The 21,976-nt window shown below is 45.0% G+C and overlaps 1 protein-coding gene across 1 annotated transcript in view; it reads left to right on the top strand.

The window, feature by feature from the left end:
* LOC125428770 (cytochrome P450 2K4-like) overlaps positions 1-21,976 on the top strand; it is a 32,038-nt gene that overhangs the window by 9,009 nt on the left and 1,053 nt on the right. The window contains exons 4-8 of the mRNA XM_048489399.1: positions 2,572-2,721; positions 5,839-5,999; positions 11,413-11,586; positions 17,148-17,289; positions 21,160-21,344. Of these exons, the coding sequence (XP_048345356.1) occupies positions 2,572-2,721; positions 5,839-5,999; positions 11,413-11,586; positions 17,148-17,289; positions 21,160-21,344 (812 nt within the window). The remainder of the gene's footprint in view (positions 1-2,571; positions 2,722-5,838; positions 6,000-11,412; positions 11,587-17,147; positions 17,290-21,159; positions 21,345-21,976) is intronic.

Below are 21,976 nucleotides of genomic sequence, written 5' to 3'. Positions count from 1 at the left end.
AGGCCTAGGTTGCCAAGACCACCCAAGTGACTTTTTACCATCTGCGACAGGCTCAGCAATTGGCCCCATATCTCTCCCATTCTGACCTGGCCACAATAATCCATGCAATGATCACCTCCAGACTGGATTATTATGACTCACAATACGCTGGCCCAAAGGATGTCTGGCTGGCTTCCATGAGGGCCAGTGCTCTTTCAGCCCTGGCCCCTACCTGGTGGAATAAGCTTCCTAGTGAGATCAAGGCTTTGTGGGACTTCAGTAGTTTCCGCAGTCCTGCAATACTTTTCTGCCAGGTATTTCCATCTAGCCAGCTAACCTGACCTGTATCCATGGCTGGCCTCCCATGGGCATAGTGGGGAAGGGAGTTCCCCGTTTAGAGTCTTCTTCTACTGTTTATTCTTTATTATGTTGTTTGATGACTATTTTGATTATATTATGTTGTTCGCTGCCCTGAGTCCTATTGGGAAGGGCGGAATATAAATGTGAATATAAAATAAAAATAAAAACCATATACAAAAATACCACTGAACCCAAATAGAAAGAAATATATACTTCCAAATTTTAATCATGGACAGAAACAAACCATAAGCAGTTGGCTGTTAAACAGCTCTCAAAAATGTACACACACCATAGTCAGCAATGCCCCCAAGTAATGTATACATGATCACCAGGGTCTAGAGACACAGTATATTAATCGCGTAGTACGCCAAAACCTTCTGTCCATCAGAACCAAACTGTTTCAAATCCAGGTCTAACTTGAGAGACAGTGGTGTCTAACTTGAGAGACAGGAGAACAAGGTTACTGGCAATATCAACAGAATTCTCATTTCATGGGGTCTTTAATCCACTTTGTCAGCTATAACGTAAGGCGCTTATATGTTCTGCGTTTCGCTGCCACCACAAAATAAATTTATTTTTATAGCCCACTCAAACTGATTTTTACACGGTCACCACCCTTGCTGGGGAACACACAGACACAGACAGAAAAATAAATAAACTGGAACGGTTTTTTTTAAATGAACAAAAACTTAAAACTTTTATTGCTGGCTTCACAAAGGTAAACTGGAGAGGAAACAAGCGTATTGGTTTCAGAGAGAGTTTGATTAAGCTTAGCGGTTTCAGAGTAAGTTTGTTTCTTAAAAGCTTAATGGTTTCAGGCACTTTACTTCAGTTTTTAGAATGGACACTCACAGGTGTCACGTTACTTAAGGTTTTGTTTCAGAAAAAAGATGTTTCTTTAAATGATGTTACTGTTGAGGTTTTACGCTCCCTCACAAAAATAAAGTTTTCAGTCCGCTGTACCTCACCACAAAATAAAACACCCAGTCTACGCCCAGTGGGATTCAGGCATAACAGCCTCCCTCTCCCACACTCCCAAAATCTGGCTTCTCTGCCACAGGAACTGGGCCTCCCAAGACTAATGTTAAATGTGTAGGACAGACTTTCAGACTTTACAGAGGTTTCCCTCAAAACAAAACAAAACACCTGAGGGCGGACACTCTCCTCCAAACTCAGGGTTTTCGATGACTGAATAGCCTCCTCAGCTATTCCTAATCAACAGCCGTGAGAGATCTGGCAGATTCTCCTCACGCTGCTACCAAAAAGTACCCGAAGGCACACAAGTTCACACAGAGCCAAAAAGTCCAAAGACCAAAAAGCAAGAACCCTTCAGCACTCTCACTGACAGTATTTATAGTATGCGCGTTTTTTCTCTGGCCAAGCAGGGCTGGCCAGGGCTTAACTCTTTCAGGGGCGGGGTCCACCCTGTAATCTGAATGCAGGATAAGTGCATTTGTCACATCAGCTATCTATGAAATTTGAAGTTGCCTGAATCACTTCAGGAGCTATAGCATTGAACAATAATTTAAAATAATTTAAAATAAAATAAAATAATAAAATAATTTATCACAATACTAGAACCAGGGGGCATACATTGAAAATGATGGGGGGGGGGGGGGATAAGGACTAATAAAAAGAAATATTTTTTCACACAATTGGTGTTTGGAATATGCTGCCACAGGAGTTGGTGATGGCCACTAACCTGGATAGCTTTAAAAAGGGCTTGGACAGATTTATGGAGGAGAAGTCGATCTATGCCTACCAATCTTGATCCTCCTTGATCATAGATTGCAAATGCCTTAACAGATCAGGTGCTCAGGAGCAGCAGCAGCAGCAGAAGGCCATTGCTTTCACATCCTGCATGTGAGATCCCAAAGGCACCTGGTGGGCCACTGGAAGTAGCAGAAAGCTGGACTAGATGGACTCTGGTCTAATCCAGCTGGCTTGTTCTTATGTTCTTAAAATGAGCTGTTACAATTTTCTTATGATGTTAGCATTACACCGTGAAATACAGTCCATATATATTAACACTGATGCACGAGGTCTCCGACTATAAAATATCACAATCTTTAAAGTCCTGGGTCTTTTTACAGATGTATATAAAAATGCAGCGCCTTTTTAAATATTTATAAATGTTTATAAATAACTATTTACATTTTTAAAAACGATTAATATAATGGTTAAAATTGATCATTTAATTGTTAGAAATTCCTGGCTCTCACTTCCATTCAGGTATTGTTTTTGCTAATGGTGAGAACTGGAGAGTGATGCGGCGGTTTGCGTTAACTACCTTACGGGACTACGGAATGGGCAAGAAGACCATTGAAGACCGGATTGTTGAGGAGTGTGGTTTCCTGATAAAGAGATTTGAATCTTATGAAGGTGGGTTGGTGTTCTCTGCTCTGTCTCCACTGCAAAACAAATGGATTTTTAATCATTTATCAGCATGGGTTGTTCCCAAGAATTCTAGCAACGGTTGCTTGAAAGCTCTAAAATTGTTTGCCACATATTTCTGACTTCTGTACTTACAGCTTCCCAGGTTCCCTGAGGAGACAGGATCTTCTTGAAACTTGCCTGGTAAATCTGTTCCTTCCTTTATGTACCAGGACAAAACATTCTATGAGAGCCAGCGTGGCACAGTGATTAAGAGCAGATGTACTCTAATCTGAGAACCTGGTTTGATTCCCCACTCCTCCACTTCAGCACTGGAGTCTCAACTGGGGAACCAGATTTGCTTCCGCCGGCCTACATGCCACGTGTATGACCTTGGGCTAGTCACAGTTTGTTCAGAACTGTCTCATCCTCACCTACCTCACAGAGTGTCTGATTAGGGAAATGAAGGGGAAAGAGCCAATAAGCCACCTGGAGTCTGTAGAGAAAGGTGGCATTAAAATTTTTAAAACTCTTACTATCTGTTACTGTCTCTTATCCAGGCATTTAATTAAGGATTTTTTTGTAGTGTATTGTTTTTAGTCTGAAAACTCATATTCATGTTAAACTGCTCAGTTTTCTGTTTTAATGATTCAGTAGATTTTTTTAAAATTGCTGGGTTATAATAGATAATCCTACACAATAAAACACTAACACATCGACACATCGACTCCATGTTTGAAGAAGCAGGACTCATGAAGTGAGTCCTGCTCCCCCATTGGAGGGTGACATTGGTGCCACTGCTCTGTGGCCCCCAGATGCCCTCCCACCTCCCACCCAACAGTCAGCCCTGTTGTGGAACAGTTGATTCTCGGCCGGGAAGCCAGGCCAAAGAGCAGGTGCTCCACGGACCCAGCCAAGCCTCCCCGGCCCCCCACCCCACCTCCAAAACAAAGGCTGGGCCAACAGAGCTCCCCCCCAACCCCCAACCATCCCAATTCCACCCTCACCCCATCCTAAGCTGCACCTTCCCACCCTCCCCCAACCAAGCCTTGTCTCCTAATTCTCCCCTACCGCAAACCCCACTTTGCCACCCTCCCCCACCCCAATACTAACCTGCTAACCCTCCCCACCCTCATAATCACCTACCAACCCTCCCACACACCTATCCACACCCCCACCGCAAATCTAATATTTCCACCCTCTCCCCACCCCTAGCCACATCTTCCAACCCTTCCCCACCCCAAGCTTCACCTGCTAACCTTCCCCACCCCGAGCCTCACCTGCTAACCCTCCCCACCCCTAGCCTCACCTTCCTAGCCCTTCCACCGTCCTAACCCTCACCTTGCCACTCTCCCCACATCAGTACTAACCTGCCAATCTTCCCTAGCCTCATGCTCACTTAACAACCCTCTCCCGCCCCTAGTCACACTTTCCACCCCTCCCCCACTCCAAGCCTAACTTTATTTATTTGTTTTATTTATCTTCTTAAACTTTTATCCCGCCCCATCCCCCAGGGGCTCTGGGCGGTGTACAACACAAGGAATAACAATGTAGAATAACTAAAACATTTAAAAGCAGCGATAAAACCGTAAAAAAAACTATTTCTGAGAAATATACAATAAATCTCAATAAAATGAATGGCGTTCAACAGTCCATTTTTAAAGTTCCCTCCCCTCCCCCGAAAGGGAGGAGTGGCGTCCAGCATTCTAATTTTAAAGTTCCCCCCCCCCCCCCCCAAAAAAAGGGAGGAATGTGATGGTGATGATAGGTAGAGGGTGGAGAGGAGTGGCTTGGGGTAAGGGTCAGGCGGCAAGGGTAGGGTTGGGCGGAGGAGGATGGAATGGAGTGGCTTGGGGGCTGACTTTTCAACCCTCTTCCCAACCCAGGCCTCACCTTGCCTCCCTGCCCCCCAGAACCCTCATCTTTCTCACCTCCCGCATCTGAAGCCTTTCATTCCACCCTCTCCTAATCTGCTACCCAAAGCCACCCCAAGCCACTCCATTCCATCCTCCTCCGCCCAACCCTCCCCTTGCCACCTGACCCTTACCCCAAGCCACTCCTCTCCACCCTCCACCTATTATCACCTTCCAACCTACTGCAAGGCACACTTGCCAACCTCTCCCACCATGAAGCCACAGAACCAGATAAGTGTCATGGCGGAAGCAGGGAGCAGCACTACAGCCCAACTAAAGCCCATTGCAGGGGAGATGCTTATTCTTCCACTCTTGGCTGGCCCCATTGCATATTCCCCACAATGGGCTTTGCTGCTAGTAAAAAAAATTAAATGTCAAAAGTTATGTTTAATTTGTAAGAAGAAGAAGAGTTGGGATTTATGCCCCACCTTTATCTCCTATAAGGAGAATCAAGGAAGCTTACAAACTCCTTCCCTTCCTCTCCCAGCAACAGACATAGGAGGGGGCTGAGAGAGTTCCGAAGAACTGTGACTAACCCAAGGTCACCTTGCAGACAAATCCAGATAAGAATCCACTGCTCATGTAGAGGAGTGGGGAATCAAACCTGGTTCTCCAGGTTAAAGTTCACTGCTCTTAACCACTATACCACACTAGCCTTAGGCAACATTAAAATTTCTGATTACATTAACACAGAACTTGTTTAAACCTGTAGTGTGTTCATATAAGAATATTGGTTGTATTCCTATTGAATCCTTATATTAACATTTCTTATCCCAAACCATCTCAAGTAATGATAGACAGAAATACCTACCATGAGAGGTACAATGAGAAGTCCCCCTGTGGCTCTACACTTAACTGTGATTAGATAGATGCACAAAGCTGAAAATGTTGAGTTCTGGGACAATAGGTACTCCCTGCTTGAAGAAGCCGCTGTCTGTGGAGTGCTGATTGGCTGGCCCTGTGTCAATCACAGTGCTGCCTTGCCATCTGGTTGCACAGAGGCCGGTAAGACCTGAGCAAGGTTGTTAATGATAGGACATTTTGAAGGTCGTTAATTCACAGGGTCGCCATGAGTCTGATGGCACTTTACACACACGGGTGCGCTCACACAGAGTGTCTGCTCTTGCTGGGGTCCTCCTAAGTCATTGAAAGTTAACAGTACTAGTAACATTCTTTCGCAGTTAAATATTCCCTTATTTTTTTATTTGTGTAGGAAAACCATTTGAGAACACAGCAATTATGAATACTGCTGTTTCCAATGTTATAGTATCAATATTACTTGGCAAACGATTTGAATATGAAGATCCCACATTTATAAGACTGCTGAACATGACCAGTGAAAACACTCAGCTTTTGGGAAGTCCTTCAGTCCAGGTAACTCCTCCATTTTAAAATTATTCTCTCTGGAGAGGAGTAGCAGTGAGAGGAGGGGTGGGACAGAAAGCACTAGGTATGCTCTGGTTTTCTTTGGAGGGCTTTTCTTAAAGCCGAATCTTTAACAGTGTATGTTTCTGAGGGTTTGGGAAGGCTTTTGTTTGTGTAGGGTTTTTTTTCCCCCTTCGTTTTCTTTATTCTGACCATGTGCTTGCCTCAGGCTTCTGAGAGGTGGGGCTTGCTAAAAAGTGGGCTTGCTATTAGCTCTATTGCTCACTCTCTGGAAGCAGTGAAGAGGAGTAGCAGTGGAGAGGAGGAGTGGGACAGAAAGCACCAGGTGAGCTCTGGTTTTCTTTTACCTAATAAGGATGAATCTTTTGAGTGAGAGTAGAAGGTTCATTGGAGTCTTGACATAGGGCCAAGGATTAAGCCATCAGGTCTCGTCCATTGAGTGCAGTAAAAAGGGTCTCGTCTAAACAGGTAAGAGGAGAAATTTTAGTGAGAAATTCCTACAAGACTTTCTGAAAGGAGGCCCTGCACTGCGCTATTTGCAACAGCTGTGGAATGTTTATTTTTTTGCCGGAGGATGTGTGTAGCTGCACCTGAAGCAAGTGTAAGTTGGTTGCTCTCTTGGAAGAGAAGGTCTAGCAGCTTGAGGTATGAGTATCTACCCTTCGAGACATTAGGAAAAATGGAAAGATTTCTGCAACAGAGTGGAACAGATGATACTGGGTGAGGAACACATTGGGGATCTTTCCGAGGAAGATAGTGTATTAAATCTTGGCACTACAGAATGTTTAAGGTGCACACTATGAACTTGGATAACTGCCTTACTGACTTCAGCATCTCATGACTTTAGTGCATCAGGATCATGTTGAATCTTTAGTTGTTTCTAGTTGTTTTTTCTTTCTAGTTGTTTCTTTCTAGTTGTTTATCTCCTTCCTCATCCTCAGTGAGCTCCTCTTCATGTCTCCTAGAAAGTGAGTCAGTATCTATATTAGCTTTTCCAGATCTGTAGACTATTTCAAAATTATATAACAATAATACTGGCACCCACCTCTGCCCTGCAGCATCTAATTTGGCAGAGGTTAGAACATAAGTCTAGAGGCTAGAACATAAGGGTTGTTATCAATCATTACCTTGAACTCCAATCCATACAAAAAATCATGGAGCTTGTCACAACCTGCCCATTTTAATGCCAAAAACTCCAATTTGTGCACTGCATAATTGCGTTCACTACGGTTTAAACCCTAATGGCATAAGCAATGACACGGAGACAGTTATTTTGTATTTGGTACAGGGCTGCACCTAATCTTGTCTCAAAGGCCTCTTGACAGCCTACATCCCATTTGTCTTTGAGAGATTAGTTTCCCTTATTTTTACTTCCCTGCTAGCAATGAATTTAATGGCTTAGCAATAATTGAATATCCTGACACAAACCTCCTATAATATCCAGCAAACCCAAGAAATCTCTGGAGTTCACTGGCCAGGTGGTAATGGCATCTATCTTTTCCTTTTCTGGCTCTATTCCAGAGGCTGATATGATATGACCTAAACATTTCACTGATGATTGAAATAATTTACATTTAGAAGCGGCAACTTCAATCCATATTTCTGAAGCCTTTACAAAACCTTGAGGAGACGTTCCTCATGCTATTCTTTAGTTGCAGAGAATATGATCAAGTCATCCAAAAAGGCAACAGTTTCAGCAAGGTTCAAGTTTTGCATCTCATTTTCCATCATCCGTTGAAAGGTTGAAGGAGCATTAGGTAACCCTTGGGGCATCATCTTAAACTGCCAATTACCAAATGGAGAGGTAAATGTTGTATTTTGGCAATGTATCTTGTTTGATGAAGGGTAGCCTTTCATTTAGCCATCTCCCTCTCAGATTCTAAGTATTTAGATGACCAGTCTATCTCTTTGTAGTACCACTCTTTTCAGCTCATTCTGTACTTTTATCAAATGATCCCACAATTTTATTTAAAGGCTTTCCCTTTTCCTGAATCTCTTGCTTCAGTTTTCTTTCCTGTTTACTAGAGATTTCTTTCTCTAAGGATCTCACTGCATGAAGAAGAGCAACATATGGACCTTCTTTTAGTCGACTGCTGCACTCTATGTTTCTTATTTTGAGGGCTGTTAACAATGCTTCATGCCAGCATCTCCTAAAGAATTGTTCCTGAACATAGAACATAAACTCTTCATCAGTAATCCATCCCTCTTCTAATATTTCCATAGCCAGAGTATGCATCCCTTTCCCCCTTCCCTTTATCCTCTGCATCTTAGCAATTGCACCATAAGATTTCACAGCATATTGAATATCCTCATTTACATCTCTTAAAGTTGCATCACATAACAAGACAATTTTATAGGGATTGTTGCACACTTTTATTGCAAGCAATTTGTATTTGCAATCTCACTTCCAAGCCCCACGCTGGTTGGGCGCCAATTTGTGACCTCAGCTTGTGGATTCTGTGGGGCAGAACTTGGAAGGAGTTTGCAACAACTAAATTTCCCTTTCCTTAACGTATGACACTTATCGAACATTCACATTTAACATAACATTTTAAGATCCTGTTCAAGTTTCATTCCAAGTCCTCCTAACTACAGTCTGATGATGCCAAGTCCATTTCTTCCTGCCGGTGGTTGGCTCATGAAGACTCCAGAGGCTTGGTGAACTGGATTCGAGATGATGAAGGTCCCCAAAAGAACTCTCATCAATTACACGCACAAAAAGCCCTGAAACAATAAATTCTAACATTTACAATGCAGCAAAAATAAACAACTCCCTTCCCACCAGTTCCCAACAACATTACAGTTACCTTAAACAAGGCGTTAGGACAGTGATGGTGAACCTTTTCGAGACCGAGTGCCCAAATTGCAACCCAAAACCCACTTCTTTATCGCAAAGTGCCAACACGGCAATTTAACCTTAATACTGAGGTTTCAATTTAGAAAAAACGGTTGGCTCTGAGGCGTGTGTTACTTGGGAGTAAGCTTGGTGGTAGTCGGTGGCTTTGCTTTGAAGCAACCGTGCAACTCTTCCAACGGGTAAATCACAACCCTAGGAGGGTTTACTCAGAAGCAAGCACCATTGCCAGCAACCGAGCTTACTCCAAGATAAAGGATCGCGCTTTTGTTCTTCGCATGAAAATCAGTGGGATTTAACAGCACTTAACAGGGTTACCTTCACTGCTTCCCCAAAACTAGGTCTTAGGTTTAATGCTAATAATCGAGCCCAGCGGCCCAGGCCAGCCTAGTTGGGGGGGGGGGACTCTGTTTTTGCGTGCCCACAGAGAGGGCTCTGAGTGTCACCTCTGGCACCCGTGCCATAGGTTCGCCACCACTGCGTTAGGAGCTTATCATAATCAATCAAGATCCCAGCCTGGTAGCCTCGCTTCCTCCAACTTCATGAGTTTTGCAGCCTTCTGCTGCTTTCAGTCTCCACCCCCTTTCTGGGTCATCCCATTCTGAACACAGGGGTTACAATAGCAGCTCTCAAACACTGGAGGGGTAATTGGAGGAATGTGACACAAAGAAGTAAAGGGACCAGGGAGAATTCTGTGAATTTAAAGTTGCAAAATCGATTTGAAGTTCTCTCCCTTCTCAGTGAAGATAAGGAACAGGCACAGGAGAAACAGAGTCAGACCTCAGAGCATATGCACGCAATAGAAGGTTCAGCCCACAGAATGGCCCTTGCAAAACCTCAGAGGAGACGTGTAGTTGTGGTTGGGGACTCCTTGCTGAGGGGAACAGAAGCAGCGATTTGCAGGCCTGAAAAGTGGTTGTGAGAGGTATGCTGTCTCCCTGGGGCAAAAATCCGGGATGTCACTGAGAGGCTGACAAGACTTGTTAAGCCCACTGACCGTTACCCCTTCCTTTTGATCCACATGGGGACAAACGACACAGCAAGACATAGCTTTCAGGACATCGCAAGGGATTTTGAGGCTCTGGGAAGGAAGCTGAAGGATCTAGATGTACAAGTTGTCATTTCATCTCTACTTACAGTTGAAGAACATGACCCAGAGAGAGAAAGAAGAATAGTGGAGGCAAACAGCAAGTGCTGCCGCCAGGAACGATGGGGATTCCTAGACCATGGTCTGTGGTTGCATAAAGAGGGACTGCTGGCAAGGGGTGGGTTGCACCTCATGCTTGTAGGTAGAAACATCTTTGCCAGGAGATGTGACTAGCCCAAGATCACCCAGCAGGAATGTAGGACTGTGGAAACACATCTGGTTCACCACTCAACCACTCAGTCACTCAGGGGGAGGATTGGGGAATCAAACCCGGTTCTCCAGATTAGAATCCACCTGCTCTTAACCACTACTCCACACTGGCACACCAAAAATCTTGTTCATCTAAAAAGGGCTATTGGACTCAAATCCAGCTATGCTTCAAGTGTCTCATTCCTTTGTAGAACAGGCAATGAGAAAGCCCACAAGCAGTGGTGTATCCAAAGTAGGGCAGGTAGGGCATGTGCCCTACGTGCTACTTGAAGAGGAGCACAATCCCTGCCTGCTTCCCTCCCCGCTGCCTCCCTGCCTTCTGGCCCCTTGGCACTGCATAATGCTGGCAAATGAGAGGTTTGGACAGGCTGACCAGACGTCCCGCTTTTGGCGGGACAATCCCGCCTTCAAACAATTTGCCCCGCGTCCCGCGGGTTTTTTAAATTGTCCTGATTTTTGGGAGGCTGCCGCACTGCCTTCTGGGGCGCAAGGCAGTGTGTCAGCTTCCCACGCATGCAGCCTCAGGAGCACGGCCTTCTGGGCCTTGCCCCAGAAGGCCTTCACGGCCTTGCCCCAGAAGGCTGTGCGCTCCTGCGACTGCGCGCACATGCGCGTGGGCACTTACCCCCATCCCGGTTCAAAAAGGTGACCATCTGGTCACCTTAGGTTTGGAAAGATTGCTGTGGGAGAGAGAAAGAGTCCCGGGTGGAACAGGATGAATAAGAAGAATAATGAAAAGAGGTGGTGAAAAATTGTAGGTGAAAACAAAAGCAAAGCAGGAGAAAGAACAATTTGTAGGTGGAGGGGCTTGTCCCATCCACCCCTCTGCCAGAAAAAAAGGATTTTCCAGTTCCACTCACCATGCACCACCCACCACTGAAAGTCTCCTCTGACCTTCTTTGAGCCACCCACCCTTCACACAATTTTCCTGCCTTTTCTCAGCTTCTGTATAGAAATGGGTAACAGGGTAGGACTAGGCTAGAAGAATGCATGCAACAAGAGTGTAGGCTGAGCCTGCCAGGTCCCGGAGCATTTTCCAAATATAGCTCCAAACATAATATGGGATCATTTTATGTCATTGGTTACCACTGTGTAGAAAATAAGTAAAAATTGGAGGGAAAACACTTTGATAATTCCATCTGAGCAGAATTGTTAATCTTTTTCCCTCCCCTTATATTTTATTCTTTTAGCTGTATAACATGTTTCCTGCTCTGGGCTTCCTTTTGGGGACTCACAAGACTGTCCAGAATAACAGAGATGAACTGCAAGCCTTCATACAGGCCACCTTCATAGAGCACCTGAAGGACCTGGATGAGAACTACCCAAGAAGCTTCATTGATTCTTTCCTTGTTCGGCAGCAAGAGGTGACCCCATCATTTAAACATATCAGTAGCTGCAGGTGAAGTTTGGACATCTGAGTTTTTAAAGTTTGTTTTGCATGTCAACGCATGGCTCATTGGCAAGGAATCTAGCTTTAGAAAAGAACAGCCCCATTATACTAGCAAGAATTTCTGAATTTCCAGCAGTTGCTTGCTGATATGTGACCAGTACCTTCTCTGTAGATCAAACTTTACCCACAGGATAGAAGGCAAATTCTGTGAATTTGACATGCAGGGTGAGTATTGGGGGAGGGAGACTCCATGACAAAGTCTCTTGTGGCCCCTCCTGCTCTTTCCTCCTTCCCACCATCCTTTATTTTCTTCTGTTCTTCTCTTTCCCCATCCCAGTTACACCAACCACCTGAAGTATGCATGTGTGTTCTTCTCATTTCTTCCTTCTAAGCAATGCTATTCTTGCTATTGCAGTAGGAAGCGGGGAAATGATGCCTTGTTGAGAAATTTCCATAGAGTTTCCTGGAAAGTATCCTTGTAGCCCACTGCCCTCGCTCAGAACATCACGAGAAGCTCTAGACTGATCATCCTAAGAAGGTTGTCTTCAGTGCAGCACCAGAACAATAACAAAACAATTTATTTTATTTATTTATTTTATTAGACTTATAGGCCGCCTTATCCCCGAAGGGCTCAAGGCGGCTCACAGTATGGCTGTTGAATCGAACAGCAAATCAACAGCATAAAACACTAAAATCATTAAAAACCTAAAACCTAAGCAGCAGTTTACCACGTTAAAAGTTATAATTAAACAACCCAATTTATGGAGCAAAGTTGTTTAAACAGGCGCCCAATCAAAGGCCAAAAGAAAAAGGAAGGGAGGAAGTAGGCAGGGCCTGCGATGGAATCAATGAATAAATCAGGCCCGGCCATAATAAGATGGAAATGGCAGTCTCAATTTCGGTTTCGATTACAGTTTCAACAGGGGGCAGTAGGTCCACGGCTGGCCTCCCCAAAGGCCCGGTGGAAAAGCTCCGTCTTGCAGGCCCTGCGGAACTCATTAAGGTCCCGCAGGGCCCGCACAGCCGGAGGTAGGGCATTCCACCAGGCAGGGGCCAGGGCCGTAAAGGCTCTGGCCCGGGTTGAGGCCAGCCGTATCATCGCGGGACCAGGGGTCACCAGTAGATCTGCCGTTGCCGAGCGCAGCGGTCTATGTGGGACATAAAGGGGTGATCGCGTTCACTTGGGTATGGCGACCCCATGCCGCGTAAGGCGCAAGGTTAACACCAGCACCTTGAAAACGATCCAGAACTCCACCGGAAGCCAGTGCAGACGGCACAGCACAGGGGTGATATGATCTGAATAACCACCACCTGTTAAAAGCCGTGCCGCTGCATTCTGGACCAGCTTCAGCTTCCGGATCAGTCACAAGGGAAGGCCTGCGTGGAGCGAGTTACAATAATCCAGCCTTGAGGTGACAGTCGCATGGATCACAGTGGCCAGGTCGGACTGGGAGAGATAGGGAGCCAGCCGCCGCGCCTGGCGAAAATGGAAAAACGCAACCTGGGTAACATGGGCCACCTGGCTCTCCATTGATAATGAAGAGTCCAGGCGGACCCCCAGGCTGCGAGCCAGGGATGTTGGGGTCAGCGTGACCCCCTCCAAAATAGGTGGCTGAAATTCCCTCGGTCTCTCCCCCCGGCCCAGCCAAAGGACCTCCGACTTCGTTGGATTAAGATTTAACCTACTCTGTCTCAACCAACCAGCAACTGACTCCAAACAGTGCTGTAGAGCTGCAGGGGCGGAGGCCGCTCCCCCCTCCATCAACAGAATGAGCTGGGTGTCATCCGCATATTGGTGACAGACCAGCCCAAAACTCCGCACCAGCTGAGCAAGGGGTCGCATGTAGATGTTAAATAAGAGCGGGGAAAGCAAGGCCCCCTGAGGAACCCCACAATTAAGTGGGGCTCTGTGGGAGGCCTCATCCCCGCACCATACCTGCTGGCCCCGACCCTGGAGAAACAAGGCAATCCATTTAAGGACAGTGCCTCGTATTCCAGAGGCAGCCAGGCGGTGGATCAAAAGGTCGTGGTCGACCACATCAAACGCTGCTGTGAGATCGAGCAACACCAGCAGCGCCGATCCGCCTCGGTCTAGCTGCATGCGGAGCATATCTGTGATAGCGATGAGAACTGTCTCCGTCCCATGCCCAGCACGGAAGCCGGACTGGAAGGGATAATTTATAACCAACCTGGTAGCACCTGTGCAGTCAGGCACTTGGGGAAGAGATTTATAGAAATCTCCCTGAGAAATAGATTGTACTCAGGAAACCACAACCCTCAGTTTGCAAGAGGCTATCAATGATAGCGTGTTTTCGAGGACACTGATTCATAGTGTTGACTTGACGGCACATAAAACACATAATCAAGTTTACTGAATTATCCCTTGGCCGTCATAATCATTATTGCATTAGTCATTGGCCTTCATCATCATTATTGCATTAGCCATTGGCCTTCATCATCATTCTGCAAGACATAAAAGTATAGCTCAATGGTCACATGTACACAAAAGAGGGATAAAGTAACATTAGACCCTTACAATGGGGTTTGGTCTCTGAACTTTCTAGCTGTCAGTACAAATAGCACTATTTCAAAAACATAATTATCAGTATCAAACAGCAAAAAAATCACTTTATCATGGACAAATCTAGCCTGTTGGGCAAAAACCTACTGATGTATTTACTCCTTGGACCACTGTAAAGAGGGCAAACAAGCACATAGTTCAATAAATCTCTCTAACCATGTCAGCTCCACAAATACAAAAGCCTTGAGAGGCAGAGATGTGTAAGAAGTGACCAGTTTGCGTGGCTGAAGGCATAGCAGGAAATCTCAAATAGGTGAAAATCATCCTTATTGCTCAAGTTGATGATAAGTTCGCTAACAACAAGGTTATGGTATGATTCCTTCATAAAAAAAATTAAACCAGGGGGGCTACTTTATTTAATGAAGATGCAGTCTATTACAGCTCTCCAATCCATCTGCATATTTTGCCTCGTTTTCCCACTCCTGCTAACTATTTACATCTTCTACATGAGCCCACTCTGAGACGCGCTGTCGCCTTAGCCAGATGCAATGTTCTTCCTTCTACCAGATGATACAACAGAGAGCACCATCTTCCATCCTCTGATAGATCTTGCACCTGCAATCCTGGCCTTGAAGAAACAGTCCATCATGTTCTATTATATTGCCCTCTATATGCTGTAGAGTGGGAAAGACTACTTAATCCTCTCTTAGCTGCTCTAGGCAACACTACAGATGCTGTCAAAACTTTGTTCTTGTTAGACAGCAACTCAACTGTTACCATCGAACAAACTGCTAGATTCTTGTGTGTTGTCATCCCTGAACGTTCCCAAATGCTTAGCAGACTCAATCCCAATTCAGTGGCTTAATATTTCAGCTCTCATTGTGCTTGTTTTTTTAAACTCTTTTACCAGCCAATTTTAATTTCCATTGTATAATTTATATATATGCCATTAAAGGTTTATTATTATTATTATTATTACAGCATCATTGTGGAAGATCCAATCACGGAGGCTGCGGCCCTTCTCTTTTCCACTGATCAAGTCATATGGGATAGAGTATCTCATTTTGATTGAGGTGACTTCCTCAGCCCTCAATTGCATCAGAGTCTTCAGGAGTAACCAACTCTGCTGACCTAGAGAGTCTTGTTTGCTTGCTTCCTTTCCCAGCCAGTATTTAACAATTTAATGAGGGATCTTATCGAGGGCAGCCCCAGTTCCGCCCTCATTAGAGATGAATGTCACCTTCTTGGGAGTGCAACAGTCCTCCTCATGAGCTGATTTTGCAATCCTTCCAATCTCAGCACCACTATGGCTACTCCACCCCCATATTTCAGTTTCCTATAGCATAAATGAAATTACTTTGCTGACAAATAGTTTAACCCCTGGGTCCACTAGACAACTTCCCTTCATGTAAAAAAATGTCAGGGAAGCAAAATAAAGAGGTGTGCATCTTTTGCACAGATCATGGAGATCTAAATGACAGCACCTGTCATCCAGGGTCAGTTGGCAAAAGCCTGATGCAACTGAACCAAACCAGTCTGATCCGGTGCTGTGACCTTCTCAGTGATTGGGCAGTGTTTGTATATTAACAGAGCACTATCAGTGCACATTATCTGTTAGGGATTCTTGTTTACTGCGAGGCATGCTGCCGGTTTGTTCCTTGATGTTCACTGTATATAGCTTGCACCTGAAAGTAAACTTCTTTGAAGTGAAGCTACTGTGTGGTGTGGAGTTATTCGTCTGCTGTGCCAAGCCGTCTTCAACTGCACTTATCTTTCTCTGAAGTATAGCGCCTATCAGATTTGATTAACACCGCCTACTCTGTCAGGTTATAGGCCCAGAGTTTGGCGTTACTACTTGAGGAGGTAAAGGTAGATGCTGAAAGAGTGTTATTGGCGTGAAGTGCCGCGGGCTGTGTAGCCAATGGAACAGAGGCAGTCATGCCGTTTACACAGCTACCAGTTTGCTGCCCCGAGGGAGGCTGGGCAGGACGAACTACATGCCGTGGAGCTGTAAAATGAAGAGTTATCTTATCAGAGATGACCTGTGGGGCATTGTTGAGGTACCCCCCGCCGCCGGAGTCGCAGCAGAACGGAGGGCTGATGAAAGAGCAAGATCTATAGTGGCCCCCATATTTCTTAAGGTTTGTGCCTTAACAGAGGCCAGGTGTGCTTTCCAGGAGAGAGTTTCATGAAAAGTTACTCCCAAATACTTAGAGAAGCTACATTGCTCAATTGGAGTGCCCAAGAAACTCCAAGGCACTTAACCCAAACAAGTGAAGGCAAAAAAGGGGGGAAAAGATCTTTATAAAAATGTTTTGTATTTTTAAAAAAGGCAGGGGAAGGGAGGGGCTGGATTAAAAAAAAGGGGTGGGAAAAGGCAAAACAAAATACTGGGTGGGGGGGAACACAGCAACAACTGCACAGAGATATTCAAATGAAAAGTAATACAGTTGCACTAACTATTCCACAGAGCTTGTGCAGAGTTCCTAAGGATAAGAAGTTGAAGGAGACATCAACTCCTTCCCAACTTCATGTGGACCTAGTTTCGACTGGATGTTTATGTTTCTTTGGTTTGTAGGCCACCCTTCCGCAGATGGGATCAGGGCAGCGTACAGCATCAGACAACAATAAAATCAATAAAATTCCACAATAATATCATAGTGCCATTACGCCCCCAAGGGATAACAATTAAAATTAACTACAGTCCCTCAAAAATGCATTCACACCAGTACAAGGGGGGAAAGGGAAGAAAATGAAAAGGCTGGGGGAGAGGGGCGGGGAAGAGAGAAAAGAAGGTGAATGGATGCATACTTGTTAGAGGGACTGATATATAGCAAAATCCCACACCAAAACCCACCCAATTTTGATTGGTCCTAATAAAATGTATTTGTTGGCTTTAGTCCTTGGCTTTTTCTGTGGACCAGTGTTGTTACCTGCAACCATTTTCTGCTTCCACACAGCTGAGAGATATTTTTCCCTTATCGTTTATCACTGCTTTCTTTTTCTTCCCATAGGAGAAGAACAAGTCTAATGGGTATTTCCATAATGAAAACCTTAAGGCAGTGGTAGGTAACTTATTCGGTGCAGGCACGGAGACCACGACAACAACACTACGCTGGGGACTATTGTTAATGATGAAGTACCCAGAAATTCAGTGTTTTCCATCAGTTGGGGAACTGAGCTCTATCATTTAGACAGCAGTTGTAATTCTGGGGGATTGCCTTCCCCCCCCCCCCAATCTAGACAACCTTTGTTCCCATGGAGGAAATGACTGCTTTGGAGTGTGGAGTCTATGGCGTTATACTCTTCTGTGGCCCCTTCCCTCCTCAAACCTCACCTTCTCCAGGCCCTATCCTCCAAATCTCCAGGTATTTCCTAGCCTGGAGTTGGCAACCCTAACTCCTTCCCACCCAACAGCCAACCTCCCTTAATCTGTCCCTCTGTCTTCAGCTTTCCCTCACATAAGGTGACCAGATGGGGACGGGAAGGAGTAAGTGGCTGCGGCCGCGCGCACACCCGCGCGCAGCCGCAGGAGCGCACTGCCTTCTGGGGCTTGCTGTTTCCTGCCCTGTCACAGGGCGGGAAACAGCAAGCCCCAGAAGGCCGTGCTCCTGCGGCCGCGCACGCATGCACAAATGGCAAAGCCCCCCCCCCAATGGACAGGCACCTTCAGCTCCCGGGCCGCTCCCCCCATGGACCGTTTTGGCCAGGTCCAGCGGAGAGATTATTTCAATTATCCCAATTTTTGGGAAATGCCACACAACCTTACCGCCCACAAGGCAGTCACGGCAGCCTCCCAGAAATCAGAACGGTAAAATAACTCCACTTTAAGGCTGAGACAAATTTACAAAGCCAGAGACTGTCCCGCCAAAAGCGGGAAATCTGAGGTCAATACCTGCTCTCGCGCAGGTAGCCTATTCCTAAGAACAATGGGGTCCAGTTGTGAGATGGCGGCTACTGGGACAGACCCACTTCCATTGTAGGGAACCCTCAAACAGGGCCAGATTGAGTCCAACTGATGCCATAAGCACAGTCCAACCTCAGTGCCCCAGCCCTTCCATTAGCAAGATTCACAATTCAGTTTATTTGCAGGCAAATTTGACCAGACTTTACAATTTATATTCACAATATAGGCTGTTTTTTAAGTTTGAACTATTTAACGCGCTAGCCAAAAGCGGGGTTTATTTAGCCTGCTTGCAAGGAGCTGAACAATAGAAAACTGCCGGGTACCGATGTTTGTGTTTGGTACTGTCATAAGGGAACGATACCAAATAAAAATGTGACAAACTTATCATTCCAGAGTGAGCAAGTTAGAACATTTTTCCAAACCTTGCGAAAGAAAAATTGTGCTACAACGTACTGGTTTTGCTGAAAGGGCACAGATATTCCACCATAATGAGCAAAAGGGATGGTACACAACCACAAGGTTGTAAAGGATAAAATTGTACCACAAGGCTACAGCTTAATGCTGTCAAAATAAAGCCTCCAACTGAAGTGCAATAACAACAGTCCTTTTGTTGTATTGTTGAAGGCTTTCACGGCGGGATTCAACTGGTTGTGGTGGGTTTTCCAGGCTGTATGGCCATGGTCTGGTGGATCTTGTTCCTAACGTTTGCCTGCATCTGTGGCTGGCATCTTCAGAGGTGTATCTCAGAGTTTATTGTGGGACCTTAGTTCACCTGAAGCTGAACTAACCTATTTTGTGGTGGTGGTGCCCCTTTTTCTCTCTTCCTCTTTTTTGCCGCCATAAATTTGATTGTGGTGATAGTGCAGTGGTGGCGAACCTATGGCACGGGTGCCAGAGGTGACACTCAGAGCCCTCTCTGTGGGCACATGCAAACTGAGTGCCCTTCCACACACACATCTAGGCTGGCCTGGGCCGCTGGGCTCGATTATTAGCATTAAACCTAAGAGCTAGTTTTGGGGAAGCAGTGTAGGTAACCCTGTTAAGCTCTGTTAAACCCCACTGATTTTCATGTGAAGAACTTAAGTGCAATCTTTTACCTGTGAGTAAGCTCGGTTGCTGGCAATGGGGCTTGCATCCGAGTAAACCCTCCTAGGGTTGTGATTCACCCGTTGGAAGAGTTCCACAGTTGCTTCAAAGCAAAGCCACCAACTACCACCAAGCTGACTCCCGAGTAACACACGCCTCGGAGCCAAATGTTTTTTCTAAACTAAAACCTCAGTATTCAGGTTAAATTCCTGTGTTGGCACTTTGCGATAAATAAGTGGGTTTTGGGTTGCAATTTGGGCACTCGGTCTCGAAAAGGTTCACCATCACTGTGATAGTGTCTTTTTCCAACCCCCTTTTCCCTTAGTGCCCTAAACACATGCTTATTGTGCTTATTGGTTAATCCAGAACTGCCTCACAGACATATGGGATGGGTCCTCAATTCCCCCCATATCCCTCTCTCTGTCAACAGACATTAACCAGACTCCAACTTTGAAAGTGGTAGTCTTTATTGAAGTTCAATGGAAGGCAAGGCATCATAATTTGCAGCTGGTGGGAAAAGAAGGGATAATATATTGTCAAAGGCTTTCACGGCCAGAATCACTGGGGTGTTGTGTGGTTTCTGGGCTGCATGGCCATGTTCTAGTAGCATTTTCTCCTGACGTTTCACCTGCATCTGTGGCTGGATCTTCAGATCCTCTGAAGATCCAGCCATAGAAGATACTCTGAAGATGCCAGCCACAGGTGCAGGTAAAACATCAGGAGAAAATGCTACTAGAACACGGCCATACTGTTAAGGTTGTGGTTTGATTTGTATTTTCTGCTCAGCCAGCCTGGCCTTGGTAACATTCCACGAACTGGGCTGCATGCCCGGGACGGCTGGTTTTGTTAACCTTGCTGTCTGCGCTTATCATATGAGTTTGAAGCTTGCTTTTAACTTTCGTGAGAAATAGTGGTGGAGGTTGTGGGCGGGGGTTGCTTCGCCCGTAAAAGCGGCAAACATTTGGGGATAGGTCAGAATCTGCATTTCGTGTACTGTGCATCATGAAGTTTAAGAAATAAAGAACTCTTTGAAATTACTTAATTTCTAGTCCTTCCAGGTTCCTTACACATACAACCCGGAAATCACACAACACCCCAAAGAAGGGATAGTGATTTACATTATCTGGTTGCCTGGCATTTTTGGGGTAGTGGAATGTGGGGGCTGGGTGGAGCTGGGAGAATCTGAGAAGTGAGGCCAGTTAGAGATTAGATGACGTCAGTTCTGACATGAACGGGCTTTTGTGCGCCAGCCTCCTGGCAGGAAGCAACAATAAACTGTCACAAGATTTGATGTTTAGTAGCTGAAACTGAAAGGGATTAGATCATTAATAGCAGCAGCTGTAAAAGCACTTAGGTGAGAAGTAATTGATCAGGACTCTCGCACTCTGTACACTATTTCCTCTTTCCACTCTCCTGGCATGTCCTCTTCCCTTTTCCTTCATCATCTTTTCCATCTCAGCCAATCACCAACTGACCTTTTATCTACCTCCCACCCAAAAACAACCCTGTCCTCTTCAGACTCCACCCCAAAATGTCCAGGGATTTCACAGCCTGCAGCTGGTAACCCAGTCAGCCTGGCCCCAAGTTGCCCTCTCTCAAAGGCCAAAATAGACATATGAAAGGGCTTTGCCCTCTCCCCCTTGTTTTCACTAGCAGAAACAAGCCTTAAAATGCTGTGGTTCCCTAGCAACACTCACTGAGGGAACCTGTTCCTTCAGTTACTGTGACTCCTATCATTTTCAGGTTGTTTTAATTTCCTGATTTCTTTCTTTTTTTTAGGATTTCACATTTTCCTGTCTTTTTTAGGGCTCTTATAAGATTTGTATAAAGATCTGTCTTGGCCATTCTCAGCTCCAACCACTGGATTTAAGTATCTAAACATTTGGCCGACTTCTGTATTAGATGTCATATATATATCAATGTGTTATGCATTTATTTAAAAAATGTTATATCCCATACTCTTCCTTTCTTGACGGGATGCCGCTTGAGCCATGAAGTTTATTTTTGTGGAAATAAATGTTTTATTTTCTCAGGCAAAGTCCAAGAAGAAATTGCACGGGTGATTGGGTCTACTCAGCCAAAGACAGAACACCGTCCAAAAATGCCATACGCGGATGCAGTAATCCATGAAATTCAGAGGTTCTCTAATATTATCCCAATTAGTATGCCACACGCGACCACTGTGGATGTCACTTTTAAAGGTTACTCCATTCCCAAGGTGAGCAGTCTTACTTTCTTGGATTAATTTTATGACCTTTGCTGAGTTGAATATGGCATCTCAATTCATTTATTCATCAGAAGATCCTGTTTTGAAATATTTTTTGGAACTCAGTTAAACTATGCTAAATTCCATTAATTTAAGCGTAAGAGAACTTCCTTGACCTTTCGGTTGAAATGCTATGAACTTACACACAGCTAACTGTGGTTGGCCCATGTTGAATAATTTCAAAACTTCCTATGTTATGTAGACAAGTAAAATCCGTACTTTTCTTTTCTTAAACTTTTCACATGTAGGTCAATATGTAGAGTTGCCGTTTTCTTTGTCTGAGGGGTCACACGTTTAGCTATAAGCTTAGCTGGCTTATTAATTTTCTTAATTTGACTCCAGTAACAATCCAAGACCAACAAGGTTTGTAGGGTATAGGTTTTTGAAAGTCCAAGCTCCTTTCTAACAAAGTTTTGACTGTCAAAAGTTTAAACCCCCAATATCTTGGTAGCTTCTGGTGCTACTGGACTTGAATCCATCTTTTTACTGCAGACCAATATGTCTATCTTTTGAAATAATCAGCATCTTCTCCAATAACTCATTTTTTTGATTTTGCAGGGAACTTGTAACTTTTCTACTTCAGA

This window comes from Sphaerodactylus townsendi, linkage group LG03 (assembly GCF_021028975.2).
Source record: "Sphaerodactylus townsendi isolate TG3544 linkage group LG03, MPM_Stown_v2.3, whole genome shotgun sequence".
Classification (NCBI taxonomy): domain Eukaryota; kingdom Metazoa; phylum Chordata; class Lepidosauria; order Squamata; family Sphaerodactylidae; genus Sphaerodactylus; species Sphaerodactylus townsendi.
This window is presented reverse-complemented; position numbering and strand designations above follow the sequence as displayed.